This window comes from Eutrigla gurnardus (assembly GCF_963514095.1).
Source record: "Eutrigla gurnardus genome assembly, chromosome: 24".
NCBI lineage: Eukaryota > Metazoa > Chordata > Actinopteri > Perciformes > Triglidae > Eutrigla > Eutrigla gurnardus.
In genome coordinates, this window is record NC_139935.1 from 10,565,138 (window position 1) to 10,592,524 (window position 27,387).

Sequence of the window (27,387 nt, forward strand, 5' to 3'; positions counted from 1 at the left end):
TGGAAGATTTTACAAACGCACCGTGACGTGTGATTAGTGCTCCACGAAGAGTCCGACTCACGACTCGCGGCGGCCCGTTGCCTCAGCACGCCACGTGCCAGATAAGTGGAATGAGAGCTGTCACTAAAAGGCGTGCAGATTCAAGTGGTTCCAGGTACAACCCCCCCCCCCTCACTGAAATTGATGGCAGTAATGGAAATCGGATGAAAACACACAGAGAATATTTATTGTCGACAGACTGAAGGTTTAGCCCACAAAACAGTTCTCGAATGTTATTACGCCTGGAAAAATAGTTTCTTATAAGTGCTGATTTGGAACTGGAATTTGAGCCAAAAGGAGGCTTTTATTTTGACAAACCTCAACAACAATTTTTATTCAATGTAATATGGACAAAACATAAAGAAATTTCACAATATCCCAAATATAAGGCAATTTTGTTAAACATGGCAAAACTATGTTACTGATGGACAATGACATTTATTTTAATAATTAATGTATTTTAATTATTGTGAAAATAAAGCCCGACATCTCTGATTTAAACATTGTGTAAACCGCTTTTTTTCTTTATTATTATTTTTTTTTTTTTGCAATCTGAGGTTCCTCAAGGAAGGTTCATTTGGGGTTTTGAGGCCTCTTATTGCTGCTAGTAAACCAAAAAATGACACCAAATCAAATCTACGATGGGGATAATTTCATTGCCTTTTTGTAATATGTTCAGATTAACAATATTACAAGAATGCTGTGTGATGAATAATAAACATAACAAGAAATTGCACAGCAACAAATAAACACGTGAGACAATGTGCAAAAGTACTGGATCTGCTAAGAAGAAAAATTAATCATCAAAGTCTGAACATTGAATTGTCAAGAAATACATATTACCTCTAAAACTAGTTTTCATGCAAATGCAAAAGATAAATAGAAGAACTGTAAAGCACCTGATGAAGGGGAACCTGAGGCATTCAAACAAAGGCACAATATTGATTTTCTTGATTTTGTTTGATATCCATTTCTGAGCTAATTCTGTCAATAATATGTAGGGGTTTGTTTGTTTTTTAAACCAGGGTGTGAAATTTGGTGAATATGACCAATGCTATACAATGCATTATTGCTTTCCTCTACTATTAGATTTCAAGGACTGTTACATGTCTGTCCTTCTGCCTCCTGTTTCATTCTGTCACCATCTCGTTACCTGGATCCCTGGATTCTCGGAGCGACGGCGAGGTGATTTACTTCCTCATGTCACCGCCCACAGACGCACAATGAAATCAGTATTATTTGGCGCTTTGCGGCAACGATGCCAACTTATGTTTACTCATGAAATCCTGAAGTGCTGACCTTAATGACCTCAGTAGTTGGTGCGGCTGCATTAAGGAAACAGACCTAAAGGAACATAGGGTTGAGGGAACATAGGGCTGAGGGAACAGAGCTGAAGGAACATAGGAATGAGGGAACATAGGAATCAGGGGACATCAGGAAGAGGGAACATAGGGCTGAGGGAACAGAGCTGAAGGAACATAGGCATGAGGGAACATAGGGTTGAGGGAACATAGGAATGAGGGAACATAGGGTTGAGGGAACACAGCTGAAGGAAGATAGACATGAGGGAACATAGGGTTGAGGGAACATAGGAATGAGAGAACATAGGGCTGAGGGAACATAGGGTTGAGGGAACATGGGAATGAGGGAACATAGGGTTGAGGGAACAGAGCTGAAGGAACATGAGGGATGAGGGAACATGACGTGTGTCATGTGTTGTGAAAGTAGTGTTTAGTTTCAAAGGTAGTGGCTAAACAATCAGAGAAAAACTATAATGGTGTGTTTTGAGACATTTGATTAGATTTTGTGAATTATCCTGTTGTGTGAAAAAGTCCCAAATTTCTGTCCCAAGTAAAGCAACTAAATCGTCCTCCAAAGTTCCTTCATGGCAAATCAATCGGTTTTAGAAACACATGTTCTGCACTCTGGTTGTGGTGTCTGTTCTGACCCCAGTTGGGATACGATGAAGGGTGAGGAGGTTGGTCAGCCTTGCTTAGCTTCGACCAGGGTCTGCCCAAGAATCCGTATTTTCTGAACGCCAGCAACGCACAAGTGATGCTACAGAGGGGAACATGGTGGATTGTAAACCCCGGCATCCCACAAAAGGCCTGCCAATCCACTTGCCCCTGAATGAATCTCTCCAAGATGGAGCCCCGACATGTGAGAGCCGAAGCTCATCCCTTATTATTGACACTCGGAAGGCCCTGCAGGCCTCTACTTACACCACCCTGTGATTCCTCACTGTCACGTTGTCTTCATCTTCTCTATTTGCATGATGCGCTGTGGATCGGAGCCCTGAGGGGAAAACACAACGAGCATCTCACTTCTTCTTCTGCTGGAGTAACTGCCTCTTTCTGTACCCATGTTAGCGTCAGCTGACTGTTGATATTGGGGTAATTAAGGAAGGCTGTTTGCATACATTAGCACTTCGATCACCGCTCACCAGCTTTTGTTTGCGTTCAACGGGGAGGGAAGGGGGAAAAACGTCCTCTGCAGTGCTTTTATTTTGACAGGGCCCAGAATCAAAGCACCGCAACGTTTTACGAAGGCATCAATAAAAGTGTAAAGAGCCCATCCCCCTCCCTAATTAGCATGCCGGTGTCACCTTTTCATCAAACTCAATAATGGGGCCGTGTGCAAACAGATCATGTGCGGGCGTGAAGCCGGTCTCTGCCAATGAGTGTTGCAATTAAAAAACTCTGCATCTCTGTAGACTCTGAAACAGTTTTTTCTAATCTTTTTCAATTTGTTACTTTTACACATACATTTGTGAGTTTATAATCTCCTAAATTGGGATTTATTTCCTTTTTTTCTCGTAAATTTGTGACATTATAATCTCGTACATTTTTTACTTTTTTCTCGTAAATTTGCTACTTTTTTTCTCCGAATATTGCCCGACAATCTCTCAGCTCCGTTTTCTTTTCTTTTAAACCTACAATGACTGGACGGAAAATCGAAGCTTTCTACCTTTTACACTTTACTGTACTTAAACTCCTAATGGAGACCTCTAGGAATAGAAACACCCTAAAAAATGAATTGGTTGAATTACTTTTGCTGAGTCATAAATTATGGATAATGTTGCTGTACGGTCCCTCGGTGATAACTATCATGGTCATAGAGAAAAATAGAGGGGGGAAAAATGCCCTCCTTTTACAGGATAACAGGCACAAAACTCCTGATAACCTCCAACAGCTGTGACATAACCGCCTCTTTACACTCACAACATCCTTTTTTCTTTTAAATCCATCCACTTTGACAAAGTGTACTCTGGCAGCACACGGGGCTCCGGCTCGAGATGTGGACGATCGCTATAGCAACAGCAACTACGGGATGTTTTATTTCGGCTACAAAATCAAGCCTCCCCGATCCGCCACAGATGGATATCGGTAACATCTCTTGAGGTAAGTGATTGTATTCCAGCAGCGGACAGGACTGAAGCACATCTATCTCAGAGCAAGGTTCTTTGGTGTTGGGATGGAAAGCACATGGAACAGCCGCAGAGTCACTGCTCCCCCAAATGGTGGCAGGTGGTACTGCGCCTTTACTGCACCCAAGCTCCCCTTGAAGGACCGCTTGCTGGTCTCAGAGGACACTCCTACGCATCAGATGGGATTGCTCACACTCGCCCTGCACTGTAGCAAACTGTACTGTATGATGAGGTCATATCAATACAGCTGCTACATTAAAAACTAAATAAAAAAGGCAGGATGCCTTTTATTGTGTCAGTGGAGACATTTCTAGAATTAAGTGTACGTTTCTGTAACAAAAGTGCAGGAGGAAGGAGACAGACCCACCGGTGTTTGCTCATTTTCATAACCACTGTATCATCATAATCACAGTTCAAGTTCCAAAATCTGGTGAATCTGCATCATGGGCTCGTTATCTGGCAATAGGAATGTGCTCGTTTTTTTCGGCTTTCGGGGTCCTACTTTAGCTTGACAGAACGTAAAAAGTGAACAGCTGGGCTCGATCTACACTCTTACACGTAACTGGCCTTAACTTGCCGTTCATGAATGCTAATCACTAGCACTAATGCTAATTGCTAATGCTAATCATTAGCAAGGCTCACAAAATGCGAAGAAAACAAAAATTGTAAATTTGAGTTTACGTGAGTATGCTAGCGATAAGCATTAGCAGTGGAGCTACTTTTGACTAAAGCTACCCTCTCGACAAACAGGAGGGGCGAAGGGGGAGGGGGGGGGGGGTTGTTGGTGATGAATCAACAATATGCATGTTGCTAACGTTAGTGTGGTTTTGCCGTACCTGCCTCTGTATATGTCACCTGACTCCAGATCAGCTAATAGCAAAATTCAATGTCACCAGCTGGGTTTCAACCTGGCAAGTCACCATGTATATTAATAACCAGGGTATGATTTGTTGGGGGGGGGACAGAGGGGGGATGTTTTGAAAAAAACATCTTTTTTTACTCTAATATCGTGACATTTCGGACACATAGGGGCTGCGATCATGCACAACAAAAACCTGGTGTCAAATAGGCTACAGTGTAGGCCTAAACGTCATACTGAGAAAATTGTCTGCTTCGACTTTTTCTGCCTTCTTGGGAAGGGTCACACATTGAAAAATTCTGCTTTACAAACACACACTGTGTATAAATCGTAGTATTTAAACCTTCAGAGTTAAAAAAAAAAAAAAAAAAAGCATTTTTTTCAAGAAAACTGTGATGCTGAGCAGCGGCTTGACTTTCACGGCAAAAGCGGCCTGACCTTTTCTGGTCGAAATCGAAATACGTGAGATAAAGGGTATCTGCATTCCACTCAGAGAGGCTGTTCTGCTCTGACAGAGTAACTCATGATGACTCTTATTGACCCTGATCCAAAAAATATACTCATTCAGATACGACTCTGGCTGAATCCAAAAGAAAAGTATTGGAATTAGATTCATATGGCCGAAATTCTATGAAAATACAGGAAGTAGCATGTAGCGAAGCAGAATTATTTATGTCTAGATGTACTTATTTGGAGTGTTGATGGAGCAGCTACAATGTTAGTGTAGCCTAGCACACATCAACCAGACTCCATTCAGAAAACAAGCATTTTAAAAGTAGTTAGGCTGTGGTCTTGCAGACAGACCTAACAAAGCATGACTCCACACTTTTTTACTAATCACCATCAATATGAAGTTATTTCAGCTTCCTTTTTATCTGTTTATTAATTAATTATATTAAATCTTCTTGCAGCTGTAGTAAACCAGCAGATGTGTATCTTGCCTCTGGACGACGTCATGAACACAGGCTGGCGTTTTGGTATCTAAAAACACAACAGGGTCCGTGTGCGGCGGCCTCTCCGGGTATTGATGATTCTCTCCACGCCCCCCCCCCCCCCCTCGGAGAACACTCGCCGCTCGCTCTCACACCGCGATCGAGCGTCGAAATTGCAACCACAGAAAATGCCTCCCGGAGTCCTGCTTGTAATCAGTCTGTATGTTGTTCAAATTAGTCAGGACATGGCATCTGTCTCCTTAGAGAATTGCCTGCCCTGCAGCCCACAAGCGTGAAAAGCTGTTATGTGTGTAATGCAAGGGGGGGGGGGGGGGGGGGGGATTCCCAATGAATATTAGACACACAACTGCTGTTTGGAGTCTAAAAATCTTCAAAATGTCTACTAAATCCAGCATCTCTAACAATTATCGTAGAGGTCACAGCAGGACGTTTTATACAGCTTCGGCGCTGCAACACTACAATGAGACGGCTACTATGGAGACCAACATCATCACACATGAATATTAAATGGGCTCATTGAATCCACGAGAGTCTCAGCTTTCCGCTTTTATGCATTTCAAGGCTGTTCAGGGAGAAATATTCAAATACAGTGTTTTAGAAAAGTTAGAAATAACACATAGTGCATGAAAATGGGTTCTGTAGAGAAGCTGAAGACTTCTGAGTTAATGCAGGTTTTTAAGACCAGGTGTGCTCATAGGAAGCTCATAGCTTGAGTTTAGATTAGATTAGTAAGAAGTTTCAGGGCTCGTAATGATACAAAGAACTCCACTTTTCCTTTCCAATTCAGAGATGGATTTTCAGCTTTATTTTTGGATCAAATGATAAATATTTAATGAGGCTGGGGAAAAAAAATCCACAGTGTGAGGACATAGCCTTGTAACTAGCTTCAAGGCAATAGCAATAATTCATGACCGTTTCTATTTGATGTTTATAATTTTATCAGTGGAAGGAGGGACTTTCTGCAACTGGTATGCAGCTTATATTACAATCGAATGGAGTGCAAATGCGTCCCTGATGATAAGTGGGCCAATGGATCTGGATTCCTCATATTACCTCCCAGAGATGGTTCTCTGGCTTGTTTTCATCTGTGGCCTGGATCTCGGTAGGGGCGGTTACGGATTGTTACACAGGGTTCTATGAAAGGTGTAGCCCTTCCTGATCTAGATATGTTACAATACGAACTTTTTATATCATACAGGCATCATGGAGGCGGGGCTTACCTCCACATAGACACCAACATGGTTTCATCCATCATAGCTGAAGTTGGATTTACTGGATCAAGCAAGAAACACTTTGGCTGGTTTACTACAGCTGGAGGAACCTAAAATAAACTATTTATCTGGGATTTAATATCAATAACCAGATGAAAAGGATGCTGAAATAACTCCATAATGATGGTGATTAGTAAAAAGTGCGAAGTCATGCTTTGTTAGGTCTGTCCTCAAGACCACAAGCTAACAACTTTTAAAACGCTTGCTTTCTGAATGGAGTCTGGGTTGGTGGGTCAACACTCCAAATAAGGTCATCTAGACCTAAACACGGCGGTGCAAATGAAGCAAATTTCGCATCGACTTGGTATGCAATCGCATCAAGTTGCTAGAAATTGGCTAAACATTGGGCAAAAAAAATGAGGTTAGTATGATGTGTTCAAGTGTAAACATGTAAAAGTGAGTTTAAAATTCAAATTTGCTTGACATGTGAATGCTAACGTGGCGTTTAAGGTGATCAAGCAACCCAAAGGCTGTATAGTGGTCACTTCTTTGTGATGCTGCTGTCTTGTACTGTAGTTGTGAAGTTGTCCAATTACAGAGTCCCAAACTTTCAGCCCTTTTTCTATCAACCAAACTTGCCCCTTTGCAGAAGGTGATTGAGTTTCAATTGGGCCTAAATGCAATACGGAACACAGCCTTTTCTTTTTTTCTTTCCTCCCCTGCCTGAGCATCCGTTGGAAGAATCACAATCACATTTTCCCCTCCATCCTCCTCGTGAAGGATATCCAATTTCCCCCCTCTTCCTCAAATAGTTTGCCCTCCGTTTTCCTCCGGAGACGCAGTACGATTTCAGAAAGACGACAGGCCGCCGCTCATTCTTGTGATCGATGCCTCGAAATGTTCTCACGCCGGCCTGAAACGATGATGTCACTCTAGCCTGAACTCAATCTGTGCGCTGATGGGATTTAACCGAGGCGGCTCGTTGTGGATTTGTGTCGGAAAGCAACTTTCTTCCCTGTCAGGAACGGATCGTTAATTGGCTTCACAGAATCAGGGCTTTACGGTAAAATGCCTCTGATACTGAGCTTCGATTGTAGACCGTTGGTTTGTGGTACAAATACAACAAAAAACAAGAAATATTAAGTGTAATAAAATATGAATATGGGCTGCACGGTGGTGTAGTGGATAGCACTCTCGCCTCACAGCAAGAGGTTCCCGGGTTCGATCCCCGGGTCACCCCCGGATTCCTTCTGTGTGGAGTTTGCATGTTCTCCCCGTGTAAGCGTGGGTTCTCTCCGGGTTCTCCGGCTTCCTCCCACAGACCAAAGACATGTAGGATGGGGATAGGTAAATTGGTGACTCTAAATTGCCCGTAGGTGTGAATGTGAGTGTGAATGGTTGTTTGTCTCTACATGTTAGCCCTGCGATGGACTGGCGACCTGTCCAGGGTGTACCCTGCCTACGCCCAATGACAGCTGGGATCAGCTCCAGCCCCCCCGTGACCCTGAATACAGGATAAGCGGTAGAAAATTGATGGATGGATGGAAAATATGAATACGATGTAAACGTAAGAGCAAATGCAAGAGTATTTAAATAGAAATAAATAGCTAGCTTGCTCTTGTCAGCGGCAGAGACCTGGATCTGGATCTGGATCGAAAGGTAGCTTCATCATTCAAGGTCTTAATTAGCTATTTAGCAATCTTAGTAGCATGGTAGCTATAGTACTGAGGCTGCGGTAGCGGGGTAGCCCCACCCCTAAAGCATCCCCTGCTTTCTGGTCTCTAAATGGACCATAATTTACAAAATGAACATCATGCTGGATTGCAGAAGGGTAATTTGCTCGTAGACTTTGTTTTGCAACCAGAGGGGCACTTCAGCTTTGGCTTCACTTTTCGGAACCGGTGGTCGCCGCCTGGTTGTGATGAGGTCATCCTGGTTTCTGCTATGCAGGTGGGCAGCATTATGATTTGACAGGTGCACGTTTATACTCTATTGATGGAATTGTCCTAATGGCGTCTCTGTTTTTGTTTTCTCTGTCGGTTCCCCTTTGATCTCGCCCCTTCTCTATCCACTGGAACCATTTGATCTTCTGACAGATCGTTTTTTTTTATCTGCACGACCTTGCGACGTCTTTCCGGCTTCGCTCGTGTGGGGTTGTAGAGGGAAGGGGGGGTTGACTTTCTCCTCAATCCGCTCATAAAAAAAAAGAAGAAAAAAAAAGCTTTTAGGACATTATCAGCTGAGTCCTGAGAAGTATAATTACAGGCCTTTCTCCTCCCTTTCCAGGCAAACACAGCGGATGGGACTCCGATAATGTTCCTTCAGCATTTTTGTGAAAGTGCCTCTTAATTATAACTTTCCTCTGAATAATGAGTCTGATATCTGAAATTGGACGTTTTTCCTTTCCATTTCTTTTATCCATCAATTTCTTGGACTCTGGGAGCTACGCCACACGTGAGCTCTCTCTCTCGCTCTCTCTCTCTCTCTCTCTCTCTCTCACCGCTAAACTTTACCGCCACAATCTTCCCACTGAATAGCCAGATCCTTTATCTCGGCGAATAATTAAATCACAAAGTGTATGAAGTTGTTTCACGGGATACATACATATGTAATTATTATGACGCAACCCACAAAAGAAGCCAATAGCAGTGTTTTAATTTGTCACGTGACTCTTCACTAAAAAAAATGTTGGGAAAACATTTTTCTCTCCTTTTGTAATCACAATAAAATGTGAATAATATTGATTTGATAATTAAATCATGGATGGAAATTTAAATTCCACCATGATATGTTTTGGGATTTCATTTTCAGTTTTTGCCCTTTGTGACGCCGCAACGCAAGACCCGGCGCCGTCAAGCAGGTGGCGGTAAAACTCCATGGAACAGCTGACAAATCTGAATACAACTGGTTGATTGTGATTGTGCCAAAAGTCATGTGATTTATTTTTGTACATTTTTTTAAAGATATATTTCTGTACTTGAAAGATAGGATTTCATTGCAGTCGATCTTGGGTTTCGTTTCGTTAATGTTTACGCCCACCTGTGCCTTGTTTCCCAATTAATTCCTGGTGTATTTAGTCTGTCAGAGGTTTATTTTCATATTCAACCTTTGTTCCATTCATATTTTTATTTTTTTGTCTGCTTTTGAGTCCTGAGGTTTCTATTCATTTATCTTGTCGATAGTGCAGGAAGATGAAGGTCATTCAAAACCAGCCAAATGCAGCTTTCACTTGCTGTACATATTAACATTACATTATTCAGAATGAACAAACTGTTCAGCTCTTCAAAAACACTTTGTGTCAAACATTCATTGAACCCGGTTCTGAGAATTTGATTATTAATTAAGTAGAAATATATAACTGTGAGTGGAAACTGTGAATTTCAATTTCCACCAGCAAGGGGCAGCCTTTCTCTAAAAGCAACCTGACATCTTGAGTTCCCATTCATAAAGAGCATGGCTGAAGGAAGGCCTCAGGAATCAGATTTTCAAAAGATACTCTAACAGGGCAAGCAAGGCGAGGTTTGCAGTGTATTAGCACCACCGTGTGTCAGGAAGAGGAATCGCATCTAACCAGGCAGCAACTCTCTTTCAAGAATGGGAAAACCTTTTTTCAAACCGGATCAAGAATTCTGCTTTGATCCATTGACTTAGATGAGGGACAAGATGAAAGACTTGCAACAAGATAGTGACAGTCATGTGGTTCATAATAAGAAGAGAGAATAGGATTTGCATGTAATTTGTTTTTACTGGTATGACTATTTTTCTTCATTCATTTATTTTTTTAAATTGACAATAATTAACAATAACAATTTTTACTGTTCATTTAAAAAAGAGCAAAATAAAATACTTAATAAAAAGAACTGCATATTTTGTTGCTTGTAAAGTCTCTTGTAAAGTTTTTGTTGCCTGCCTCTAGGGATGTAAATTACAGATGTAAATTATCATTCTTGCTAACTCTGGAAAGTATGCTCCGTCTCTATCAAATAAAGAAAAAAATAACATTGTAGAGAACACTGTAGTCGCTGTAAAGAACCGGTATATCTATATACACTCAACAAAAATATAAACGCAACACTTTTGTTTTTGCTCCCATTTTTCATGAGATGGACTTAAAGATCTAAAATTCATTCCAGATACACAATATTACCATTTCTCTCAAACATTGTTCACAAATCAGTCTAAATGTGTGATAGTGAGCACTTCTGCTTTGCTGAGATAATCCATCCCACCTCACAGGTGTGCCACATCAAGATGCTGATCTGACATCATGATTAGTGCACAGGTGTGCCTTAGACTGTCCACAATAAAAGGCCACCCTGAAATGTGCATTTTTTTGCTTTATTGGGGGTCTGGGGAGTCAGAACCAGTCAGTATCTGGTGTAACCACCATTTGCCTCATGCAGTGCAACACATCTTCTTCGCATAGAGTTTATCAGATTGTCAATTGTGGCCTGTGGAATGTTGGTCCACTCCTCTTCAATGGCTGTGCGAAGTTGCTGGATATTAGTGGGAACTGGTACACGCTGTCGTATATGCCGGTCAAGCACATCCCAAACATGCTCAATTGGTGACATGTCCGGTGAGTATGCTGGCCATGCAAGAACTGGGACATTTTCAGCTTCCAAGAATTGTGTACAGATCCTTGCAACATGGGGCCGTGCATTATCTTGCTGAAACATGAGGTGATGTTCATGGATGTATGGCACAACAATGGGCCTCAGGATCTCATCACGGTATCTCTGTGCATTCAAAATGCCATCAATAAAATGCACCTGTGTTCTTCGTCCATAACAGATGCCTGCCCATACCATAACCCCACCACCACCATGGGCCACTCGATCCACAACATTGACATCAGCAAAGCGCTCACCCACACTACGCCACACACGCTGTCTGCCATCTGCCCTGAACAATGTAAACCGAGATTCATCCGTGAAGAGAACACCTCTCCAACGTGCCAGACGCCATCGAATGTGAGCATTTGCCCACTCAAGTCTGTTACGGCGACGAGCTGGAGTCAGGTCAAGACCCCGATGAGGACGACGAGCATGCAGTTGAGCTTCCCTGAGACGGTTTCTGACAGTTTGTGCAGAAATTGTTTGGTTATGCAAACCAATTGTTTCAGCAGCTGTCTGAGTGGCTGGTCTCAGACGATCTTGGAGGTGAACCTGCTGGATGTGGAGGTCCTGGGCTGGTGTGGTTACACGTGGTCTGCGGTTGTGAGGCCGGTTGGATGTACTGCCATATTCTCTGAAACGCCTTTGGAGACGGCTTATGGTGGAGAAATGAACATTCAATGCACGAGCAACAGATCTGGTTGACATTCCTGCTGTCAGCATGCCAATTGCACGCTCCCTCAATGCTTGTGGCATCTGTGGCATTTTGCTGTGAGACAAAACTGCACATTTTAGAGTGGCCTTTTATTGTGGGCAGTATAAGGTACACCTGTGCACTAATCATGATGTCAGATCAGCATCTTGATGTGGCACACCTGTGAGGTGGGATGGATTATCTCAGCAAAGCAGAAGTGCTCACTATCACACATTTAGACAGATTTGTGAACAATGTTTGAGAGAAATGGTAATATTGTGTATCTGGAATGAATTTTAGATCTTTAAGTCCATCTCATGAAAAATGGGAGCAAAAACAAAAGTGTTGCGTTTATATTTTTGTTGAGTGTATAATGAGGGACTGTGTTGTTTATAGTAATCCCAAGTCAAATTTCAGCTTCACCATCTTGGAGCGACGGGTGGATCCAAGCCTTTTTTCGTAAAATACACCATCAGAAGTGACGAACTTATGATGAAATTAGTATTTTATTCATTTTTATTTGACTTTTATCTTCTGTATTTGTTGTCCGCCATCTAATGTTGTGTCTTTGAGTACCTAATATGAAGTGATATGAATTATCATTATTATCACCATCTGCCAGCATCCGTAGAAATCCGAAGGCGAATAAATGTTGGAACTCTCAATACTTTATTTTCCCGTCCTCCTCGCCAGCTGAAGTGTGAAACAGATGGACTGTGAAGAGAGGAGTGCAATCAAACGCACGTACGCTTCTTTAGTATCCCCCCCCCCCCCCCCCTCAGTGTGTTTGTTGCTTCTCCTGAAATGAAAGTACACAGATTAAATAGAAAGCTGCCAAACTCATTATCTTCCACCTCTCATGTCTTATTATGGCGATGCGTTCAATGTCAAAGTTTCACATGCTTTTTTCCGAATAACCTACTATGCCTTTAATCCACAAACAGATACAAAACTGAATTAATTCCACGTACGCATGATCAGAGAACAACAAACCCTTTCGGAGTCCAAAGAAAGATGTTTTCAGATCTTCGCTTCCGCAGAGAAGTTTTCTTTGGAATTCAAGCAGTTTCATCTCCGAGGGCCGGGAGTTCCGATCAGGTCTGTTTTTTTCTGTTTGTTGTGTTGTATCGACTCGCGATGCGTCTGCATCTCCTCGCTGTCACTGCTCTGCCCTAATTCTGCTGTCAGAAAACGGGTAGTTGCCTTTCATCAGGCCTAGAGAGAGAGTGTGTCTGTGTGTGTGTGTGTGTGTGTGTGTGTGTGTGTGTGTGTGTGTGTGTGTGTGTGTGTGTGTGTGTGTGTGTGTGTGTGTGTGCGTGTGTGTGTGCAAGTACCCACAGTACGGCCTCGGATATCGGCCGTGAAAATAAGAGCCTCTCATGAAATATACATCAGTGTAGCTTCAGAGCGACATACGACTCCATCTCTACTTGGAATGCCGGCTCATAATTCCAGTCGGGGGATTTTAAAGGCCCTTTGATAAAGCAGAGAGGGCAATCAAAGCCGTCAACCGTCTGCTGTGGTTCAGACGCATCTACAAAGCAAAAAAAACAACAAAATATAGTCATTCATCACATTTGTGGTATGTTTAAAGCACCAGAATATCTACACTTTTAGAATGATAAAAACGTTAAGGATCCCTCATGTGGCTCAAATGTGTACTGCAGATATAAATGTTAAATAAAAGACTATGGAAGAAATTGAAAGTGAATTGTTTCGTGAGAAGTTCGTGAAATAGTCCCAAAATTCACATTTGTTTCTTGTTGACATGAATTCATGTCATGTTTGTTGAAAGTTTGGATTCAAAGTCAAAAACAGAATCTGAAAAAACACTGAAATGACATCTGCTCATGAATAAAAGTTTGAGAATGATTTTGTAATTTTCTGATTTGCTTGCTAATACACATCGAACAATGGCAGCAATTCGTTGCAATAATAGTTTGAAATATGGAAGTAGAATCAGAAAGTCTTGATTCGGCTACACTAACACAGAATTTCCTTCCTCCGACAATTACGTTTCTCTCTAACTTTTGTTTTGAAACTCACCACCGGAAGCGCTCTCCTATATTTCAGCTAACCTGACGTATCGCGAGACTCGACACACAAACGTCCAGGAAGTTTGACGAGTTCACGATGTTCACTTGTAAACAGGACAGAAGAGGAGAAGGTAAGTGCAAAATACCTGCGCGTCCTTTCCGTAATAGCAATAATATTAATATTAATAATCATAATGAGGTTACAGAGATACGTAAGTGCAGCAATACATAATTATAAACCGCCTGCTCAGCTGTGTTGAAAATATGTGTGTTTACAGACTCATTATGGTGATGTTACAAATATGAGTAATTATTATTATGATATTGAGTACATAATATTTCACGTAGTAGTTCAGTGTTCTTAGTACTTAAAGGGATAGTTCGGAATTTTGGACATAAGACCTATTTTCCAAGTGAGCCGGTGTGTTCGAGACGTGTGGATACGTTTTCAAAAAAATTCATTCAGTTCTTCTTGTTGCAGAGTTCGCTTATGCTATGGCTAACGCAAGTCAACGGTTCTTAGCTAGACAAGCATTAAAAACAGTCTGCCCACTCCACAGTGCACCCGAGGCAAATCAATTAAAACACTAGACTGTCGATGTACATATCTGTGTTGATAGAATAATATTTGAAATAAAACTAACCTCGCATCGCATGAATCATCCATTTTTTGAGGAACTAGTTTCTCAGCAGCAGCGGAACTTTACTTTGCTCCGTCAGACTCAAAACTCTAAGACGCGCCGCCCGAAATACTGTAATCCGGTAAATAGGCAATCGAACCGGGCCAAACTGTCGGCACTTATACCCCCAAGGCTGTCTGACAAGAGAGCTCACTCAAACACCGGGCAGCCCACAGCCACGTAAAGCCACAATTACGCACCGCGAACCCAGACCACTGCTCCGTCCGGAGAACCGTAAACCCTCGGACGCGTTGCAGGGATTCCCTCCGGTAAATAGACACATGAACACCGCCGAATAGTCGAGCCTCGTGCCCTCAGAGCTGGGTGAAAAGCCCTTGGACCGCAGACCAACACCGGGCAGCGGGCGGCTCCGCGAATCCACACATGCGGACTCTCGGTCGGACTCAAAACTCTAAGACGCGTCGCCCGAAATACTGGCCGTAAATAGCCAATCGAACCGGGACGAATTGTTGGGACTCACGCCCTCAGACCTGGGTGAAACGCGCTTGGACCTCACGCAAACACCGGGCAGCCCACACCCACGTGAACCCACAATTACGCACCCCGGACCTCTGCTCCGTCCGTAGACCCGTAAACCCTCGGACGCATTGCGGGGGATTCCCTCCTGGCACCACCAGTCTCCGTTTGTTCGGTCCCGGTTCTCAGCTCCAGCTATCTCGGTCTCCACAGACGCTCCTCATCAGAGTCTTCAAAAGTTTCAGTATATTCTCCAAAAGTGTCCATTTCTGTGAGATTGAAGAAACTAGCACTGCAGGCTACTCTGCGTCTGTAGCAATGACAGCAGGTAAACAAACTATTATAGAACCGGTAACTTATAAGTGCTAGGTGATATCACTCCGCCGCTGCCATAGCCTACTAGGAAGTACGACATGCTGCTGCTGCTGCTGAGACATAAATCCTTAAAAATGCAAGGTTGGTTTTATTTCAAACATTCTATCAACACATATGTACATCGATAGTCTGCCGTTACAATTGATTTGCCCCGGGTGCACTGTGGAGTGGGCAAGATTGTTTTTAATGCCTGTCTAGCTAAGAACCGTTGACTTGCGTTAGCCATAGCATAAGCGAACTCGGCAACTAGAAGAACTGAATGAAATTTTTTGAAAACGTATCCAGACGTCTCAAACACACCGGCTGACTTGGAAAATAGGTCTTATGTCCAAAATTCCGAACTATCCCTTTAATGCTCATGTACGTCCATTTAAATATTGTATTTTTTACTGCACTACTTTTTATCTGACATCTTGAGTTACATACGATTCAGATCATCAAAATATAAAATATAATCATTAACAAATGACGATGTATTATAATGGATTAAACTACCAACAGTATATTATATAGTTGAAATGGTTGGTTGGAATGAAAACCTGCAGCCACAGCGGCCCTTTACTGGATCAGTTTGACACACCTGCTTTACCGTATGTATGTATGTATGTATGTAAGTATGTATATATACACATAGAGGTAGGCTATATACACTCACCGGCCACTTTATTAGGTATACTTTGCTAGTACCGGGTTGGACCCCCTTTTGCCTTCAGAACTGCCTTAATCCTTCGTGGCATAGATTCAACAAGGTACTGGAAACATTCCTCAGAGAGTTTGGTCCATATTGACATGATAGCATCACGCAGTTGCTGCAGATTTGTCGGCTGCACATCCATGATGCGTATCTCCTGTTCCACCCCATCCCAAAGGTGCTCTATTGGATTGAGATCTGGTGACTGTGGAGGGTCATTCCGTGTCATTTCATCAAATTTCTGAAAATCTTCCCACCCGACCATCTCAGAATGTCCTGAAAAAATTCAAGTACAAAGACACACTTGTTAATTGGACAAATCCAAAATATTAGGTCTCTACTGTCAATAGTTTTCTAGTGAAACATCATTGAATGAAGGGTAGTTTAGACGGTTTTTGGCATCATGCTCTGAAAAGCCATTTTTAAACAGCAATATCTGGAAAACTATCTCACCTGTGGCCTTCAAAATTTCTACAGTGTATATCTGTTACTAATAGTCTCCAGACATGGAATCATATATTCCATACATATCTAAACTACACTTCATTCAATGATGTTTCATAAGAAAACTGTTGACAGTAGAGACCTAATATTTTGGATTTGTCCTATTAACAAGTGTGTCTTTGTACTTGAATTTTTTCAGGACATTCTGAGATGGTCAGGTGGGAAGATTTTCAGAAATTTGATGAAATGACACGGAATGACCCTGGAGGCCATTTGAGTACAGTTAACTCATTCTCATGTTCAAGAAACCAGTCTGAGATGATTCGCGCTTTATGACATGGCGCGTTATCCTGCTGGAAGTAGCCATCAGAAGATGGGTACACTGTGGTCATAAAGGGATGGACATGGTCAGCAACAATACTCAGGTAGGCTGTGGCGTTGACACGATGCTCAATTGGTACTAATGGGCCCAAAGTGTGCCAAGAAAATATCCCCCACACCATTACACCACCACCAGCAGCCTGAACCGTTGATAAAAGGCAGGATGGATCCGTGCTTTCATGTTGTTGATGCCAAATTCTGACCCTACCATCCGAATGTCGCAGCAGAAATTGAGACTCATCAGACCAGGCAACGTTTTTCAAATTTTCTATTGTCCAATTTTGGTGAGCCTGTGCAAATTGTAGCCTCAGTTTCCTGTTCTTTGACAGGAGTGGCACCCGGTGTGGTCTTCTGCTGCTGTAGCCCATCCGCGACAAGGTTCGACGTGTTGTGCGTTCAGAGATGCTCTTCTGCATACCTCAGTTGTAACAACTGGTTATTTGAGTTACTGGTGCCTTTCTATCAGCTCGATCAGACGGCCATTCTCCTCTGACCTCTGGCATCAACAAGGCATTTGCGTACACAGAACTGCCGCTCACTGGATATTTTCTCTTTTTCGGACCATTCTCTGTAAACCCTAGAGATGGTTGTGCGTGAAAATCCCAGTAGATCAGCAGTTTCTGAAATACTCAGACCAGCCCAGATTTGCATATTAACAACATTTTTAAATTATATATTCATTAAAAAGGGATGGGGTAATTAAAAATAATAATCTTCAATGATACTTACTGTAGTTTTTAAAACCAGGCTCTACTTTTCACGTCTCCAGCATGATAGCTAGCTAGAGACGATATTCACATTAATCGGCCTGATGAATTCGTCGTGAGCGTGTTTTTTTAATCCACGGTGTAATTTCCACTCTAGTGCGCCACCTGTGCCGACATGAAGTCCACGTGGCTGCCGTCATGGCTGCCGTCGTCTCTGCTGCTGCTCCTGGCACTGAGCGGTGCGTCTCTTCAGGGAAGCAGCCGGCCCAACTTCGTCCTCATCATGGTGGATGACCTGGGGATCGGAGACCTGGGTTGCTACGGCAACACGACACTGAGGTACAACCAAGTTTCCTCCGTTTGGCTGTGAGCCAGTCCGCAGCCTCCAGTTCTGAAAAGTGAAGCCGGTGCTGAAGTGCCTTAAACTTGCATTCTCTCTACTGGCCATCAGGGGGCGACTCCTCTTGTTGTAAAAAGAAGTCTGATTACTAAGCTAGATAATTTCAAGTTATACAGGTATGTGCAGGGTGTCTACAGGTCCTTAAAAGGCATTAGGCCTAGTTTAGGTTTTATGGTCTTGTCAGAGGCAATATACAACACCATATACAAGGCATGTTTTTAATTACCAGGCTTCATCCAAAACTCTGGGGTTGAATTTTGCCTTGCAGGACCCCCAATATTGACCAGCTGGCAAATGAGGGGCTGAAGCTGACCCACCATATTGCTGCCTCCAGCTTATGCGCCCCCAGCAGGGCGGCGTTCCTCACTGGACGATACCCGATACGATCAGGCCAGTTCCAACACCGACAAAGGGGAACAAAAATACATTATAATATTCAAATAATACGTGTTTAAAATCTGTTTCCTGTCTAATAGGTGTAGCTGGTCGAGGCAGACCTGGGGTCTTTTTATTCAACGCAGCATCTGGAGGTCTTCCCAGCCGAGAGGTTACCTTCGCGAAGATTGCAAAACAACAGGGCTACGAGACTGCTCTTATCGGTGCGTTTTGATTAACTTGGATTAACTTTACTTTTGATTAATTGCACAAAGTTCTTAAACGTCAATGGACAATTTGCGTAATCGTCCGTCACCCATCTTCGGATTTGCTTTGTACGACAAAATTGTGCCACTGCAAAAATTTGCTCTGCGTTTCATGTCTATTCAAATTTTAGCACCAAATAGATGTAAACTAGCATAGAATGTAGCTAGCCCGGTAGCCCTACAGGACTTCTACAGTCACGTTTTTACATTTAATATTCCGAAAATGCACCCATTTTTGATGTCTCTTTAAATACTTTACCAACTTTTCATTTGCTCTCCCAGGAAAATGGCACCTTGGATTGAACTGTAACAGCAGTACGGATCACTGCCACCACCCCAGCGCCCACGGCTTCAAATACTTCTTCGGGATCCCCTTGACCAACCTTCGGGACTGCCAGCCTGGACACGGCACCGTGTTCCAGATCTACAGACATCTACCATACAGAACGCTCGCCGTCGTCCTGCTCACTGCGGCCTTACTCCACTACATCGGCGTCATCGCCATCCGCAGGGGGCTGATCCTGGGCCTGCTGTCTCTGTTGGCCGTGGTCACATGTCTGGTGGCGGGATTCATCGTGGTGATGCCGTACATTAACTGTGTCCTGATGAGGGACCACAACATTGTCGAGCAGCCGTTCTCGTCTGAAAACCTGACGCAGAGGATGACCCGGGAGGCAGTGGACTTCATGGACAGGTTGGTGAAAGATAGGGCTGAACGATATATTGTTATCGTATCTATATCTAGATATGAACATTCAAGATATTAATATCGAAAAAGCAACGATATAAACGATATAGATTTCCCCCGCGCTCGCCCTGCATGTACAGGTCTGGCAGTCACAATAGACTTCATTTTTATGATTGCCCTTGAATGCATCGCTATGGCCAGCCAACCACAAACCTTATTTCATGCTTGCTGTGGATCGACAGCTGAAGCCAACCAATGACGAACATACGAGGGCGGGACTCCCGCTGCGGGAGTGAGGGAGTGAGGGAGACTGAGACGCAGACGCAACATACGCAGCGGGGAAATCAAAAAGAAAGAAAGAAAAGTGAGACGAGTGCGGAAGATAATGCGGCCGGTGGCGGTGCCGAATCTGATTTGGTGCCAAAACATAAATCATCCTCCATTATTTGGATGTATTTTGGATTTAATAACGATGATGTCAATCAGAGCGAGGTGTTTTGCAGGTCGTGTTTGACGAAAATTGCACCGAGTGTATTGCAATGCGTTCAGTAGCGTTAAACCGTATGAGTCGGCGTCCACCAGACATAAAGACATTACAGACGCTATAACATACCACATTGCAAAAGACATGGTACCCGTGTACACAGTCTAAAATGTTAGATTTTTTATTTATTGATTGGTGACTTTATATTAATGTTGATGACTGGCAGTGAGTTATCATCAATAAAACTGCAGTTTCCACATTCTTTTGTATTATGATGTTTTTATTTTTCTGAAAAATATTTGGTTTTCACCGAACCCGTAGTCATATCGTATCATATCGATATCGAGATATGAAATTTTGTCCATATCGTTCAGCCCTAGTGAAAGATAACGGTGTGCAAAGACAGACGCTGTAGAGCCAATTGGCCCAATTCCCAAATTGGGTATCCTATTTTCATCACAACTGACATTCAAGTTTTTTGAGCATCTCAATCCACTGAAAAAACAACTTCCTGTTTCATGGCGAATAATCACAGCGTGGTCTTAAGGTGCCTTTCTATTTGCAGCTATACTTATTTCTTACTGTTTCTGCAGGAACTCAGGAGGACCTTTCCTGCTGTTTTTCTCCTTCCTCCAAGTGCACACGGCCCTATTTGCTTCATCAGCGTTCAGGGGCACAAGCCGCCACGGCCTCTATGGCGATGCTGTCCAGGAAGTAGACTGGAGCGTAGGTGGGTCACTTCTTCTGTAGTTTTGTGTCAGCAAATCCCATGGAAAGAGCATCTCAGTACTTCCTGATTTTCCCTACATTAAGTCCCTCCCCATGGGACCTTATTTTGGAAAACTGGATTAAAAAAAGAATTGGCCCTCTTCTTTATCTTTCACACGTAAAAAAACCTTGACCTCTGACCTCCTTTAAGGTGGATCTGGTCCACCCACAAGAGAGGTGCACCCCTTTTGTACACAGTCTGCCTTTTTTCAAATAGAGGAGTCGCCCCCTGTTGGCCAGTAGAGAGAATGCAAGTTTGAGGCCCTTCAATTGAGGATAGTGGAGGACAGTCCAAACCACTTCTGTCTGTTCTCAGGTCAGATCATGCAGACTCTGGACAGGCTGGAGCTGAGAGAAACCACTCTGGTTTACCTGACTTCAGACCAGGGGGCTCACCTGGAGGAGATCTCTGCAGCAGGGGAGGTCCATCGAGGATGGAATGGAATATATAAAGGTACGGCATGGTATTGCATGGCATCTTCAACTGCTTATCTGGTGTCGGGTCACAGGGGCAGCAGCTTTAGCAGTGGACCCCAAACTTCCCTTTCCCGGGCCAAATCAGCCAACTCTGATTGGGGGATCCCGAGGCGTTCCCAGGCCAGTGTGGGGATATAATCTCTCCACCTAGTCCTGGGTCTTCCCCATGGCCTCCCTAGGGAGGCGCCCAGGGGGCATCCTTACCAGATGCCCTATCTCTAAGGGAGCCACCCTTCTGAGGAAACTCATTTTTAGGCCACTTGTACCCGTGATCTAGTTCTTTCGGTCATGACCCATTCCTCATGACCATAGGTGAGGGTAGGAACGAAGATCAGAAGGTTTGGCATGGTGACAAACGGTAATCTCTTTGGGATTTAATGCAGAAAACGGCAGTCCATGAGATTATTATTAGGAAAAACCTTTTTATTTCTATTTTTTATATATGAGACCAGACATGCTGAGTGATCGTAGCTTCTTCTCTTTCTTCTGAGCAGCAGGGAAGTCCACAAATTGGGAGGGAGGAATCCGGGTCCCAGGAATCCTGCGCTGGCCAGGGACACTACCCGGCGGCAGACAGGTAGACGAGCCCACCAGCAACATGGACCTGTTTCCTACAGTGGTGCAGCTGAGCGGAGCTTCGGTCCCAGAGGACAGGTGAGCCGGCAACACTTCCACATGTCAGCCCAGACAAGTGCAGCCTGGAATCTGGGCCACATTTAAAGGAGGCCGAGCCAGGGGGATGCTGAGTGGTCCCCTTAAAAGACTCTTTCAAATGCAGCTCAGGGGATGGGAACAGCATTTTGCGGTCTTCAAAGGACTCTGCAGACGTAGACCTCCAAACGATGCGGCCACCAAATTGGGACACAATTAGTAATGAAATGCGTATAAAAATATGATTGACTGTTGACTTCCTGTCCCCTGGTCTCTAGGGAGATAGATGGTCGTGACCTCATGGATTTGCTTCAGGGGAGAGTTGAAAGGTCGCAGCACGAATTCCTGTTTCATTACTGCAACATCTACTTGAATGCAGTCCGATGGCATCCCCAAAACAGTAAGTCCTAACTACCTCCCACTCAGACCTACGAATGCTGTTTTCACTCCTTAATGCAGACTGTATTGATGCAAAATGATAGTTCGTATTGACCATTTCCCGAAGCATACCATCAGATAAATTCAAGTAGCCATTGGTTTTCAGTTAATAACTTTGACGCCATCGTTTTTCAGAAAAGATATATGTTCATTACAAACGGCTGAGGTAATAAACAGTCTAAGGGATGCTTAATTATCAAGCAGGAAGGAAACGGTTAATGAATAATCAAACAAAAGATGGCATCATCTGCTAAGAGATGAAGCATATTCATGAGCATGACAGAAATTTGGAAATTACATGGATGAACAACACACACAGCAACCACCGGTTCAGAAAAGTGAAGCCAATGCTGAAGTGCCCTAAACTTGCACTCCAAGTTTGGTTACTTCCTTGACTAAGTCCACTCCTTATTTACAGTCTATGATCGGAGATGATAGATAATCCAATGTGTCAAAGTTTATAGAACTTTTATTTCTCTTCCTTCAGGCAGCTCCGTGTGGAAAGCCTTTTACTTCTCACCCAACTTCTACCCAGAGAACGAGACGACCTGCTCCCACACACAGGTCTGCTTCTGCACGCTGGACTACGTGACCTACCATGATCCCCCACTGCTCTTTGACCTCACGAGGGACCCGTCAGAGACCACGCCACTGACTCCCGACACCGAGCCAGCCTTCCACCCAATCCTGGCTGTGATCCGCGAGGCCGTCGAGGCCCACGAGAGGTCGCTGACGCCCGTGGAGAGCCAGTTGTCGCCATGGTACCTGGTGTGGAAGCCGTGGCTGCAGCCCTGCTGCTCCACACTCACACAGCTTTGTCAGTGCATGCAGGATGAGTAGGGTGTCATCTGCAAACTGGGAAATCAACAATTTTGGGGTCATCCAGGTCCTGTGAACTGTGTAGATCTGATGATTATTTTCATAGCGAACTAGCAACACTACATTCAATGAAGTACCTCTGTCCTTTCGGCACTCATGTAGACCAATCAAACATGTGACAAAGTCTTTTCAGTCACGTCTTTATTGGATGTATTTGTAACAGAGATGTCAAACGCACTCGGTAATAACATTGTTCACATCACGATTGTCATCATTTTCTCAACCACTAATCACATTTTATTTGATCAAGTTCAATGAAATAAACACATATTTTCATGTATTATGAATTGTAATGTCTCATACTTCAACAGTTGAAAGAAAAATTAAATCTTACAAGAATCAATTAACAAGAGCATATTTCTAATGAGCATGTTCTCCCCGTGTAAGCGTGGGTTCTCTCCGGGTTCTCCGGCTTCCTCCCACAGTCCAAAGACATGCAGGATGGGGATAGGTTAATTGATGACTCTAAATTGCCCGTAGGTGTGAATGTGAGCGTGAATGGTTGTTTGTCTCTACATGTCGGCCCTGCGATAGACTGGCGTCCTGTCCAGGGTGTACCCTGCCTTCGCCCAATGACAGCTGGGATCGGCTCCAGCCCCCCCGTGACCCTAAATACAGGATAAGCGGTAGAAAATGGATGGATGGATGGATGGATGGATATTTCTAATGAATCATGAACGTTTAATGAAAATCATCAAAAATCCCCACATACTTTATTCAGTTTAAAAAGAATACATTTAAACCCTAACCTAACCCAAACAAGTGGAACAGGTGGCATAACTATGGAGCTAGAACAGTCTCATAATTCATAAATGCACACAGAAATTCATAAATGCACAAAAAAGATTTACAAATGTATTTGGGGATTTGTATATACATGTGACTCAAAACACAAATACATTTTCAATGCACACACAAATATGTTTCATTTCATATGTAAGTAAAAAATATTCACATATAAAAAACAAGATTCATAAACATATTTCCAATGCACACACAAATCTAAAAAAAAATCACAAATACATGAATGTTAAAGTATTTGCAATCTTCATCAAATACGCATTTGGGGCTTGTTACATTCATATATGAACTGTTGGACCTGTATTTACAAAGTGCTTTTAATTTGTAAACCTCCCTGCATTTGTGTGTGAATCTTTTGAGACTCCCCTGACGTGACTCTGATCCACAAATGCGTTTTTTCTAAGAGGAGGTTGTCTGTAGCCAATCAGATGTCTCCCTCCTTTACAGCCAATCACGTGAGTGCGTTGCGTTGGAGGGATATGGGTGCTAGAGCCAGAATCGACCTTATTTCTGGAGATAATTTCCCTTCTTCCTGTGCTCCCTGTCTTTATGCTGTATAGATTAGGTGTACAGTTATATAAATATCTATTTTTCTTTTATAAAGAAGCATTTTATGGAAGTAATTTATTCCCTCATTCTGGGGAAGATGAACCGGTGCGGGCGGAGTTGTGTTTTAGACTTTTGGGGGAGACACTCACGTGATTGGCTGTAAAGGAGGGAGACATCTGATTGGCTACAGACAACCTCCTCTTAGAAAAAACGCATTTGTGGATCAGAGTCACGTCAGGGGAGTCTCAAAAGTTTCACACACAAATGCAGGGAGGTTTACAAATTAAAAGCACTTTGTAAATACAGGTCCAACAGTTCATATATGAATGTAACAAGCCCCAAATGCGTATTTGATGAAGATTGCAAATACTTTAACATTCATGTATTTGTGATTTTTTTTTAGATTTGTGTGTGCATTGGAAATATGTTTATGAATCTTGTTTTTTATATGTGAATATTTTTTACTTACATATGAAATGAAACATATTTGTGTGTGCATTGAAAATGTATTTGTGTTTTGAGTCACATGTATATACAAATCCCCAAATACATTTGTAAATCTTTTTTGTGCATTTATGAATTTCTGTGTGCATTTATGAATTATGAGACTGTTCTAGCTCCATAAAATAGACAAAGAGGAAGAACCCGACAAAACAAATTCCCACCAGACCTATGTTCAGGATGATTCTGGTTCGTAGAGGTTCATGGAGAAGCTCATCCAAGAGCTTCTCCTGGTCCTGGACCATAATGACCTGCATTTCAGACAGCTTCTCCTTGTAACCCAAGACACACTCTAAAGCCTTCATACAACTCACATTCGGATGTCTCACTCTTCCGAGGTAGCCTTCCTTTTCCTCCTCCTCATCCCTCACCTCTCTCCTTTCGCCCTCTTCCTCCACTATCGTATCAGAAATCGCTGAGTGGGTTGGAAGGTGGCTTTCTATGTCACTGGCTGGAACATCATGACCACTGCTTGGTTGAGCATTTTCATGATTGCCCTTGGTGCCATTGAGCTCATCTGGCTGGTCTTTGCACTTTCCTGTACCGAGCAAACTGCTTTCATTCAGATTCTCTTCTTGCTCTTTGAGTCTCTTCCTCTGGTTTAACCCCCACAGGGTCGTGGTTCGGATCTCCTCTAGTCTGGGCGGAGGAGTGCAGAGGCTCACAACCACAGCCACCAAAGCGGACACCCAAAACAAGATGGCTGCCATGCACGTACATGAATTGGACATCTTTGATGAAAGCTGGCCGCTCATCGAGCTGGTCGCAGAGAGGCTTGCGGTAAACCAATGCCAAAATCAGGCGTACCACTCCCAGGACAATGTTCTTTGCCGCCAACACACGCTGGACAATCACTTGATCTGTACACCAGTACCTGGAATACACAGGGAGGATTTTAACGACGAGGGTTGTGCCATGATTATGTATTTTTGGAGGCCGAAGGTAGCATCGCACTGGTTTCCTCCAAAAAAAGACTTGGGATTGTTGCATTGGATGGATTATTGCAGAAAATAACCTTTGTATGAAACAATCTATGGACGGTAATGTTGGTTGGTGAGGCATTTTTTGGATAGATAGCCTGAAATTTTTCCGGTGAGTGTGGAAGTTCCAATAAGGTATATGACTTACGTATATCATAACCCAGAATTCTGACAATAACCAGGTGAACCCAAAACTTGAAATAGCTCCAAATTTTCTTCATGGCTGTGGTAATTCTGGGCGTGACAAAGAATCAAATTACGGTAAATTCTTCCAGCAATATAATCTCCAAGTATGTGATGAAGTGGTTGATCATTGTGTATATTCACACCTAGCTCTCTTTCCCATTTCAGTTTTACATACTATAGGTTGTATTCCCTCTTCCCTGATATATCGTATCGATGATTCTATATTTATAGATATATAAATATATACATCCAAATGTATATTTCTTTGTCAAGTCCCTTATTTGCTGATACCTGATACCCTATCAGTCCAAATGAAAGACTTTGACAAGTACCAAATAGAGGCTGGAGTCTGGCCCAATAAGAAACCGGGCCACGGTAGTTCTGGATCCCTTGGGCTTCGAAGCATCTTCAGGGCATCTGGCCTCGGGTGGACACGGAGGAAACAGGATTCCGAATACGTCAGGTTGGGTGAAGACAGCGTGATGGCGGTGATGTTCGGAGAAGCCTGCATGTACTTGGTCCTCACCCCTTTAAAATGACATAGAAGTACGTGGTTTAGCAATTACATGACACGGTATTACTGCTTTAACTTGATAAAGGAGATGGATGAAGACCTTCAACGCCTCCCACTTTGACGAGGCTGATGCCTGTCAGGCAGACTGCTCCAGCGATCATGAGGAATGCCTGGACCACATCTGTGTAGATGACCGCAACCAGGCCTCCACTGACTGTCAACAAAGCTGTCATGGCAATAAGCAGGATGACTGACAGATAGAGGTTCCACCCTAAGGATTCCTGAATAAACAATGCCCCAGCATAGAGATCTACAGACAACCTGGTGAAGATGTATAGGAGCAGTGATAACATTGCAAAATACACTTTTAGCCGTTTTCCGCCGAACCGCTTGGACAGGTACTCCGGCATGGTGTAGACCCCACAGTGGACATACACAGGGATGAATATCCAGCCTAACAACTGGAGCAAAAACAGAGCGTTTAATTCCCACGCGGCCACGCCCAACCCGCTAGCAGCGCCCGATCCCGCTAAACCAATGAAGTGCTTGCTTCCTATGTTGCTGACAAATAGGGATGCTCCAACAGCCGCCCAGTTCATGGAGCGACCCGCGAGGAAGTAACCGCTCACTGTGTTGCGGTTGGTTCTCCTCATGGCGAAGCAACCGATCGCCAGCACCGCGATGAAGTAGAATCCCACGACGGCAATGTCTGCCGCCTCCATGGTGGTGCCGGCCATGTTTGAGCACTTTTGTGGCTGAAGAGTATACCCGGTTAGTCTAGTTATTCAAGATGAATAAATGAACAGTTCCCTATTCTTGTTTCAGTGTGGCTTTATGGTG

At 43.4% G+C, this 27,387-nt stretch overlaps 2 protein-coding genes across 2 annotated transcripts; one reads left to right on the forward strand and one right to left on the reverse strand.

Moving 5' to 3' along the window:
* The first annotated feature begins 13,908 nt into the window (after positions 1–13,908).
* On the forward strand, positions 13,909–23,296 carry sts (steroid sulfatase (microsomal), isozyme S). The gene is made up of 10 exons (XM_084004640.1): positions 13,909–13,966; positions 17,748–17,929; positions 18,259–18,380; positions 18,467–18,589; positions 18,914–19,325; positions 20,397–20,533; positions 20,888–21,025; positions 21,543–21,702; positions 21,978–22,099; positions 22,625–23,296. Exons 2-10 carry the CDS (start codon positions 17,766–17,768, stop codon positions 22,975–22,977), a joined length of 1,731 nt encoding a protein of 576 aa, XP_083860766.1. The 5' UTR covers positions 13,909–13,966; positions 17,748–17,765; the 3' UTR covers positions 22,978–23,296.
* Positions 23,297–23,760: 464 nt separating this feature from the next.
* LOC311010059 (sodium/myo-inositol cotransporter-like) lies at positions 23,761–27,306 on the reverse strand (the record flags this gene model as incomplete). The annotated part of the gene is made up of 5 exons (XM_084004540.1): positions 26,648–27,306; positions 26,366–26,561; positions 25,586–25,741; positions 25,037–25,506; positions 23,761–23,765 (listed from the first exon to the last, which is right to left on the reverse strand). Exons 1-5 carry the CDS (start codon positions 27,282–27,284, stop codon positions 23,761–23,763), a joined length of 1,464 nt encoding a protein of 487 aa, XP_083860666.1. The 5' UTR covers positions 27,285–27,306.
* Between the last annotated feature and the right edge of the window lie 81 nt (positions 27,307–27,387).